Genomic DNA, 9,874 nt, shown 5'->3' on the forward strand with positions numbered 1-9,874 from the left:
CTCGGGGGACTCCTGCTCCTGCTCGCTCACCCCAGCAGCTACCAATGGACCATGAGCAAATCTTTCCTCACTGTTCTCCCAAGGCCTTTGAACCTCTTATATCTCCTGGCTGCAGTAGACTTGGACTCAGTCAGACCTTGCACCAAAGGCGTCCCAGGAGAGTGTGTGCAGGTACCAGGAGCAGGCTGGGAGTGAGCCATAGTGTGGGCAGTGCAGGTCCAGGTGCAGGGTTATGGGGACGAATCCCAAGGAGCAGTGAGGTCTCTCAGGGGATGTCTGCGTGGTGCAGCACGGCCCCATGCTGGGATTGCTGTGCAGACTCTGTACGTGGAGCCCCAGACCCAGGAACATCCTGGCCCCCTCACACTGTGCCATGCCTGGGGGGCACTGCTCTATGTAGGGGGCAGGGGGCAACTCTGGGAGTCCTGCCCTGGGGTGAAACTTTCACAACACAGGCTGATGGGAAGCCCCAAACTGCAGCCCCTCCCCTGTCACCCTATTAGCCTGGTCCTGCCTCTGGGCTTGCATCTCCTCTCTCCTTCCAGGGCCCTGTGCCTCGACAGAGTGAGGCACTCAGAGCTCAGGAGCCAAGACTTACGGGGTTCACCGTGAGTGACCATTATGTTAATGTGCACCCAGGGAAATGCACCCTGAGTCTCCTTGTGCACTCAGCCTGAGACACCTCCGAGGGTCTCAGAGTGGTGTCATGTTGAGCACCTGCCTTTGAATACCAGGCCCCGTCAGGTGACTCAGGTGGGGCACTCAAAGCTGAGGCACCCCCAGTCTTAACTGGTTTCCTAAGGCACCCCCAGTCCTAAGTGGTTTCTGCCCTGGGTCCTCTGCGCACCAGGGCTGCTTTGACAGCTCCATGTGCTGCGCATGAATAAACTCCAGAGTAATGTGCCCCACAGTTTATTTGTGAGCATTAATTGCACATGTAGCACCACCCGGTGACTTTTTCAGCTAGAGAAAGCTACTGGCTAACTGGAAGAACTTCCCTTCGTTATACACATAGTCTGTGACACCATTGTCAATCTGAGCAACACGCTGCACCATGGCATCTGCTCTAAGGCAAAGGTGTGGTGTGGTCTGGACAGGGTGGGAGCCCTGGGGATATACACCCAGCTGTTGTACCACAACTCCTGCACCTGCCGTCTCAGTCCCAGCAGGGTCCCTCAGCCCTTCACCTCCTCCCAGAGCAGAGAAACCCAACCCATGCTCAGCCTGGCACCCCAGCCCCTCCTGGAGAAGCTCCAGTGCAATTTTGCCCTGCTGCACACAGCTCGGTACAAGCAGTCCTCAGCGCCCTGGGTGGGAGCAGCGTACGGGAGACGGTCATTTGCTGTACTGATCTACAGTCACTGTGCTTGCTTGCTTCCCTCCTCAGACCTGCTGAAGATGCTCTCAGGGAGCAGGCACCAACTCTCACTAGCGTAACTGGGGCCTGATTCTGCCTATTCCTCCACCCCTTCTTCCTCTCTCTCTCAGCCCCTCTCCATCCCCTGCCTCTGCTCTCTATGCCACCTCTGCCAGCATGGCAGGCACCAAAACTGCAGGCACCGGAGGCTGAGAGAAGACTCTGGGTGCTGACAAGTGAGTAAGTGTCACCTCCCCCTGAGCCCAACAGCCCCATTCAGGACACTGCGGGCGGGAGCAAACAGCAGAGGCACTGACCTGTCACCTGCAGCTCCAACAGAGCGTCACCTGAGGAGTCATTGGACTGGACGAAGCAGGTGTACAGCCCATGGTCAGAGCGTCGGACGCTGCGTATTCTCAGAGAGACGCTCCCATCGCTGAGGTCGTCCTTCACAAGTTGAGTCCTGCCCCGATATGCAGGCATCTGCTGCCCATCCTGATCCTGTCCACCTCGGTACAAGTGCACGTAGTAAGAGAACCCAGGCCGGAGCCACCGCACCTCCATGCTCTCAGCGCTCATGGGGGGCAACAGGTGGCAGGGGAGGACAGCATCCTCTCCCATGGTGACAACAACTGGCTGGCCTGGTCCAATCACTCTGAACTGGGCTGGGGAGCAGAGCAAGACACCAGAGAAAGGAAGAGTCAAGAACAACATGGGTGCAGCTGCAACAGGGCAGCAGAGTGTGAGCGTGGACAAGGGCAAACCTGCATCCCCGCAGCCTGGCTCCAACGGGCACAGTGCAGCATGGGAGCTCACAGCAGGGCCTGTCCCTGCTCCCATTTTCATTGGGTCCATTTTCCGGTGCAGACACAGCCCCATAATGAGAGACCGGCACTGTAGGGGAGGGCAGCTGCCTGAGGCCCTATGCACTGAGGGGCAGCACCTCTTGCTGCCCCCAGGCACAGGGGAGGGAACCAGGGAGGTAGGGGCAGGGGGTGGGGCAGGGCTGGGGTTTCAGGCCACACCTTGTTCCAGGGGTCAGCAAGCCAAGCCTGGCACACAAGGCCATTTTGCTCAGCACGCCACTGCCAGCCCAGGCTCTAAGCAGCTGCTGCCACCCACGCAGCCCGGGCTGCTCCCAGCAGGAAGGTGGGAGGCTGCAAGCCCTGCTGCAAGCAGGCTGGGCTGCACTGGCTGGCTGCAGCCAGGAGGCTGCAAACAGCTGCTCTGGGCTCCAGCACGTCGGCACTCTGGCACCTGCCAAAGTAGACATTGTGGGGTTTTTGGCACTCAGGCCAAAACACATTGCCTACCCCTGCCTTAGTCCATGAGGCTGCAAGGGGTGTCTGAGTCCCAGGCAGGCTGCAGTTACATTTCAGAGGAGACAGACTGGTCAGAGCGGTGGAGCAAAGACTGAACATGTTCACCAGCTACTGAGAGCCAGGCCAGTGTGACAGACCACAGCCCAGGGGCAGTAAGTGCCAAGGGACAAGGTCTCTACAGAGCAGTGGATGCAGGGCAGGAAGGGACAGGAAGGAGCAGGCGTTGGGCTGGTGCAGGGAGGGAGGGTGAAGCGGACATGGCAAGTCAGCAGCTGGGAGATGCAGGCCTGCGGGGGGCGGGGGGTCCAGAGGGGAAGGGTCAGTGTCTGGCCTGGGCTGGGCCTGGATCCCGTGGGGGCAGAGGTGGAAGCGGGTGTCAGGGTCACATCTTGGCTGTGTCACAGGGCAGCAGAGCTCAGTCAGAGAACAGCCGTAAATGCCACGGGGACGAGAGGCACCTACCTGCCATCGGATGGTGAATCTGGAGTGCAGCAAGGAGAGCGATGCAGCTGGGCAGGAAGGGGCTCCCTTTGGGGCCAGTGGGGAATGAGAAAACCTCTCTCTGCATAGTGATGTGGCCTGGGCAGCAAGGGAACACACAAATCCAACATACGTGTGCACAAGGCTGTGCCCACTGACCATGGCACCAGGACAGCTGGCAGGATGTGGGGTGCAGAGGGAAGGGGCTCTCCAGGAAGGCAGCCTCACACAGCGGTGTGGTTTACCCAGCAGCAGGACCTGGCACCTGTGCACACGAGCGCCTGCCCCACGGAGCTGCCCTGGTGCTGCAGCAGTGATGGGGGCTGGAGAGGTGCCTGCCCGGGACAGACCTGCAGGGACAGGGCTGGGGTGTCACCAGGCAGCTGGACCCCCATCTCTGTGCACCCTGAGGTGTGACTGACCCGGGCTGGCCAAGGGGTGAACGTGGCCAGGGAGCAGCCCTAAGAGCCCTGGCTCCTCCCCGTGTCTGCTGCGGACGGGGTGGCAGCAGGAGCAGCTTCTGCTCCCCAGGGAGGGGCTCTGCCCTACCCCAGGGATGGCAATGACCCTGCGGGCACCACAGGAAGAACCGGTCTCCCGGGCACTGCCAGCTGGTCTCGGGGTGGGAAAAGTAACAGGGAAGTGCCAGCCAGGCCCCTTTCCCGCCTTTCCCTCCACACACATACTTGTCCCTTAGCAAAGATATTCAAGTTCCCTCAAAGACACAGCCCTCCAGGCTGCCAGAAAACACCAACCTCAGAGCCAGCAACTCCGCTCCCCAGAGCACTGACACCACGGGCCCTGTGCTCCAGGGACTGCTAAAACATCATCCTCAATGGCCTTTGTCCTGTCCAGCTGCCAGGGCCTCTGCTCCCAGCAATACCCTGAACTCCCTGCACTGTCCCAGTCTGTCCCCGGTGCAAAGGCCCCGTGTCCCTCCTGCACCCACACACTGACACCCTGAGGAGTTGCAGAGCAGAGCGGGGCTGCACCGCGCCAGGAATACATCCAGTCTCTGTAAGGGTCACACGAAGTGCTGAGCTGAGAGAGCCGGTCTGGGCCCAGGGTGCTGTGGGCCCTCTTCCCTACAGACACAGAGATGGCTTGCATGAAAGCAAGGGACCCAAGGCAGCCAAAGCAGATCACAGCCTGTGCCTTAGTCCCCTGTGTCTGCTGCCAGGAGCTGGACAGGGGACTGAGCAACGGCCTGGAGGCAGTTCCCCCATGCAGAGCCCACATCTGCACGCACTGTCACAGCTGGCTGCCCGGCATCTGCTGCGGGGTGGAGAGGAGGATTTGAATCTCCAGTCTGAGGGAGCTGCAGCCCAGTGTCCCCGTCCCTGCTTCCAGCGCACAGCTGTCCCCACCGGGCCCAGCCCCAGCCCTGCGCCCCCATGGTTTTGGAGGAGGACGCACCAGCTGCCCGGTGGAAAGAGCGAGCTGGCCGCCGAGTGCTGGGCTCTGAGGCGCAGTCTCACAGAGGTGCCCACAACTGGGCTGAGCCAGGAGGTCCTGCATCTCCCTCTGCCCCTCAACCACATCCAGTACTCGTGGCCCCCATTCCCATTACTCTGTCCCTGTGCGTTGCAGGGCCAGGATGTGGAGCGGTTTCTCTCTCCTGTAGTCTCAGAGGCAGCAGCTGGCTGTGCATCAGCCCCTCCTGCCCCTGCCCATCAGTAGCCCCCACAGACCCCGCAGGGACAAGCTCCGGCACAGGCTGTGATGGGGGCACAGGCAGTGTCCCAGGGTGTGAGCCCTGGCCCTGGAGGGGCTGCGACAGGGGCTCTGCCCAGGGGGATTTGCCAGAGGGAGGAGAGGAGTCTCCCTCCAGGCTGGTGCTTTCCTCGAATGAGGTGCCAGGATATGGGCTCAGCTTGCCAGCTCAGTCCTGGGCCTCAGGGCTGACATGGCCAAGTGCCCAGCCCTGCCCAGGGCCCAGTGGGCACCGAGTGTGCTGGGAAAAGGGGCGGTGAGGGGAGAAGCCAGCAGAGATGCGGTGACCCTGTCTCATCACAGGCTCAAAGCCCACGTGTGGGGCACTGCGGTGGTGGGAGAAGTGGCTGCAGGAAGCACAGCTCTCCAGGGAAGGGGCCTGGGGTCACCGATACGGGGTCAGGGTCACTCACCTGCGTGTCCTCAGACTCTTCTAGTCCTGCAACCAAGAGCAGAGAGGTGAGGATTCACACAGCAGAGACACCACAGCAGGACCCAGCGCAGACACGGACAAGCCCTGCTGTCCCCAATGGCCAAACCCCTGGGGCTGTCTGGAGCTGGGACAAGGGGGGGTCGGGCTGCAGCGTTTGCACTCAGGTCCCTGCAGCAGCCGGGGGAGAATTGAACCCCCACGACTCAGGGAGCCCCAGAGGGAAGGTGTCCTCAGCAGCACCAATCCTGCCCCACTGGCCTGGCCCAGAGGAGGGGTCATGGTCCTTTCTGGATGGGGAAATGTTGGCATCGCATTGCAGCCTACCAGGGGAGTTGGTGTCACCGTGGAGTCATCACTTCTCTGTGCCCTGGCGTCTGGCGCCTCAGTTCTCAGCCTTCCTTCCCGGCAGCCCAGACTTGCCCCTCTGCGTGTCTGGGTGCTTGTGTGTCCAACCGTTGTTATCTCACAACTACACACACGCCTGGGGCAGCTCCAGCCCGGCCCACCCATGGGCCTCGTCCCCACAGCACCCAGCTCGGCACGGTCCCACCACAGATTAGGGCTGACGAAGCACCAGCTCCCCCTCGGCGTTTTCTGACCTGCGCCCCCGACACTCATCCCCTGCTGGGCTTCACTCACTGGGACAGGGATTTTACACCACCCTGAATCTCCCTGTGATCCCACCTCTCGCATCCAAGATGGACAGCAGATGCTTCAGCAATTCCCCCACCGCTGGGTCCAAGGACTGGCATTTACAGAAGTAAATGGTACCACGGTCACTTCACTGATGTAGCAGACCTGTGTGTGGTCTCTGTGGACTGAGATATGGGGCCACGGGCCCTCCTGGCCGTGCGGAGGGCATTTCCTGGACATTTGGAGCATTGCTATGGAAAACAAAGGAAGGAGAGGAGTCTCGGCTGTGAGATAACGAGGTAGGAGCTGTGGGGCAACAGGGCCCTCAGGAGTCCAGGTCGTAGCGGACATTATCTGGTGGTTTCTGCTGGAGTCAGGAATGTATTTCCTCCAGCGCTACCCACCGCCTGCCTCCACCCCGCCGTCCGTACCAGGTTTGGGAACGGATGCCGTATCGTGCTGAACACGTCAGTCGGGCGTTCTCTGCCGTGTTACGGTGAGGAAGAGGATACAAGACTGGACATCTCCAGCACACAAGGATGGACATTGGCTCTGACTACTGCTAATATTCCCCATAGAAAAGGAAGGATCCGCCTTCTGCCAGTCCTTGTTTCCACAGCAAATGTGCTTCTGTTTTCTAGCCTTTCACATGCTTTTTCAAATAAAAAGGATGTTTTCATTTTCTCCCACAAAACCAGGACGCTCCTCACTGGGGAGGTAATTCAGGAGATTCCCTGTTTCAAGCTACAGTAATTTAGGGTCCTGAATTACTGAACAGGCCCCACCTCTACACAAATACTCATATCGTTCTCTCTGAATTGTTCCCACAGGCGGTTTCTCATTTCCTGCCTCCGTCCCATAAAAGTCTGGGATTTAGGTACTCTGGTAGCGCCCAACCCTGCGGTGCTGGGTCCATCTTCCATGTGACGGAGTCCATCTCTAGGGAGGCAGAAGGAAGACTTGAAACACACGGGGTCAATCGTATCTCCCGTGTGACGGTGTCAGCTCTGCATTTTGCTGGGGCTGCGGGGTGGGCTGGGAGTGGCGAACGCCCCTACCATGGTGCCAGCCGGCGTGTTCATCAGCGCCGCTCTCTCCTCAGTCTGGATTAGGGGCCACGGGCAGAGCCTCTAAAGATCCCGGCATCACCTGCAGGCGCAGAGCTCGCCGCTGTGTAACAAATACACTACAGCGGTGCGTGTTGTCTGGTCCCCGCTGAGACGTGCTCCTAGACCTGCCGGCCAAACACGGCCACTTACTAACGAGACTGAGAAGCTGCCCAGCACTGACGCGAGGGGCTCAGAGCCGGTCTGGATGAGGCTGAGGGATGTGAGAGCCCAGCTCCCACGGCAGAGCTGGGGCCGAGATGAGCCTGGCAGAGCACGGGGGCATATTTGCTGCTGGGGGTGGGTGTATTTTAGGGGTGAGGCCAGGGGTGCATCCAGAGAAGTGTTTCTAGTTTGAGAGTGGTGTGTGGGTGTGGGGCCGGGGGGGTGTTTGCTGGGAGATCTCTGTCTGGAGCCAGGTCTTCGGGGCACTTGTGAGCTGGAATGATTGACAAACCCCTCAGGGTAAACCTGCTGCAGGCTCTGGGCATTTCCCCTCTCCAAGGGCTGAAGGGAGCTGAATGGACCCTGACCGCTGCTGCCCCCTCCCTGAACCTGTCTGCTCCGTCCCCCTTCTGCCCCGGCACGGCCACCTGCCCCCAGCTCCCTGCAGCAACAGCGTGTGTGTGTGCGTGCGTGCGTGTGCGTGCGTGTGTGTGTGTGTGTGTGTGTGTGCGTGTGCATGCATGTGCGTGTGTGAGAGTGAGTGAGCAAGTGATAAAGCTGGCTGTGAATTGAATATTGTTCTAAAATCTCGAAGGATCCCCCCTGCCTCCCACAGACCTGTCCTCCCCTCCGCCCCACCCCATGCTTTCCTCAGTCTCGTCCCTGCTCTTGCTCCCAAACTGCCCCCAGTGGTGGACAAGCAAGTGGACAAGAGCGCCGGCCAGTGTGAGCACAGCACAACTACACACTGCCCCGTGGAGGTGCAGGCACAGCCCGGTGGGCAGTGGTAACTCGGCAATAGGGGCACTGCCCCGAACTGTAGCAGTGGGAATACATCCCCTCTTTGTCAGCGTGACTGAAGCAGGAGTCACCAGCAGCCGTAGCCCTGGGGGTGGGAACCGCAGGCCTGGGGGCAGTGCGGGGTCGCCCGCGCGAGTGCGAATGCAGTGGCAGGTACACTGGCTCCGGGGTGACGAGGGGAACAGCCCATGCGGAGGTGTGACTGCAGCAAGGACACAGACTCCCACGGGGGCAAATGTCAACAGCACTTTTGTGAGTGTGGCTAAAGCAGGGACCGGCATTGCCCCAACTCTCACACCTGAAAGAGCCCGTTTGTTAACACGAATACACCGCAGAGTGACATGACCCCAGAGCCGAAGGTGAAGCCAGCTGCTTTCTCATTGTAAATGCAGCAGCAGCAAGCACTGCCCATAGCAGTGAACATGGGGGCACCCGTTTGCCAGGATAAAGCACTCCGGGTCAGGGTGAATGTGCCTCCAGTGGCATTTCTGTTACCACAGGACTGGGGCAGTCCCCTTTCTCAGGATGAATGAACAAAGAAGACACTGCCCTTAATGCTACCACTGAGACCAGCCACTGTGTTGTATTAGAAATGCAGTAGGGCTACATCTTCCGTACCGGCGAGAGTGGACGTAAGGAAAAAAGAGCAGCAGTTTCCGCCCACACTGGGTCCAAGCAAGGGGCCGGCCAGCCCAGCCCCCCGCCCCCAAGACTGCTGAGCAGCGCTGCTCCAGGGGAAGAGCACAAGAAGCAGGGAGTGCTTGCAGAGATCCTCTGCCGCTCGTGCTCCCCCGGCCGCAGGCTGTCACAGGCAGTCACATAACTACACACTGGGGGAGCAGGGCACCAGAATGGCCCCCACCCGCGCTGCAATGAGGGGCAACAGGCCTTGACTGGGATCTGATCCCTGATCCCGCTGACATGTCTCCTGCCCAGCACACGTGGTGTGGTAGGAGATGCAATTCTTGGGATCGGGGATCAGATCCCATCACACCTTGAACTGAATGCCTCTCAGCAGCCTTAGTCACTGGGTAGTTGGTACAGGGACAAAACCAGGGGGGAGGGTTATCTGTTGACTGCTCCCCATTTAGAAATTGTTGTTATTTCTTTCTCATTCATGCTTGCCTGTTTTCAATGAACCACATGATCACAGCAGGCACAATACTGCACCCACCCCATGCCTTCTCCCTTCTCCTTGCTGCCCAGGGTGCTGGAATAGCCGCCTACACCTCTGATTGCAGGTTTAGGGGTGTTATGAGCTTGAGGTTACAGCCCTGACTGTTTTGTCATGATTTTTCCCTCATGCATTTATCCAACACCTCTCTGAACTCAGTTATACTATAGACCTCCGCAGCACCCTACCCCATGGCCACCGCATCTTGAGACAATGAGTTATACACTTTAATAACACGCTGGCTGAAAAAGAATCCTTTTTCTTTGTTTTAAACTTAGTTTATGACCCCTCGTTCTTGTATTGTGAGAGTAGACAATACATCCCTATTTACTTTTTGTCTTCACCATTTAGTATTTTAAAAACTCTCATCATGACCCCCCTCCAGCGTCTATTCTCTAAACTGAATAGGCCGAGCCTCTTCAGTCTGCCCTTGTCTGCAAGTCCTGCCATATCACAGCCGACCTTGCTGCCCCTTTCTGCACCTTCACTCCTTCTTCTGCATCCTTTGTGAGGAGCGGGCACTCAAACTGCACGCAGTGTTCAAGGTTTCATAGATTTCATGGACATTAGGGCTGGAAGGGACCTTGGAAGATGTGGATGCCCCATGGATTTATAAAGAGGCATGATGATACTTTCTGTCTTGTTTACAACCCCCTTCATAAGAATTAATAACATTTTTGTTTGCCTTTA

The 9,874-nt window shown here is 58.7% G+C and overlaps 1 protein-coding gene across 1 annotated transcript; it reads right to left on the bottom strand.

Moving 5' to 3' along the window:
• Positions 1-963: 963 nt before the first annotated feature.
• LOC132243717 (myelin-oligodendrocyte glycoprotein-like) lies at positions 964-3,578 on the bottom strand. The gene is made up of 3 exons (XM_059714112.1): positions 3,142-3,578; positions 1,675-2,022; positions 964-1,061 (listed from the first exon to the last, which is right to left on the bottom strand). The coding sequence occupies exons 1-3, from the start codon at positions 3,245-3,247 to the stop codon at positions 964-966; spliced, it is 552 nt and encodes a 183-aa protein (XP_059570095.1). The 5' UTR covers positions 3,248-3,578.
• Between the last annotated feature and the right edge of the window lie 6,296 nt (positions 3,579-9,874).

This window comes from Alligator mississippiensis, chromosome 11, assembly GCF_030867095.1.
Source record: "Alligator mississippiensis isolate rAllMis1 chromosome 11, rAllMis1, whole genome shotgun sequence".
NCBI classification, from domain to species: domain Eukaryota; kingdom Metazoa; phylum Chordata; order Crocodylia; family Alligatoridae; genus Alligator; species Alligator mississippiensis.

Coding starts and splice junctions, on each gene's coding strand:
- LOC132243717 (XM_059714112.1), bottom strand. CDS start 3,247: ATGCAGAGAGAGGTTTTCTCATTCCCCACTGGCCCCAAAGGGAGCCCC. Junction 2,023..3,141: donor GATTCACCATCCGATGGCAG/GTAGGTGCCTCT, acceptor TCTGCTCCCCAG/CCCAGTTCAGAGTGATTGGA. Junction 1,062..1,674: donor GTTGGAGCTGCAGGTGACAG/GTCAGTGCCTCT, acceptor GCCTTAGAGCAG/ATGCCATGGTGCAGCGTGTT.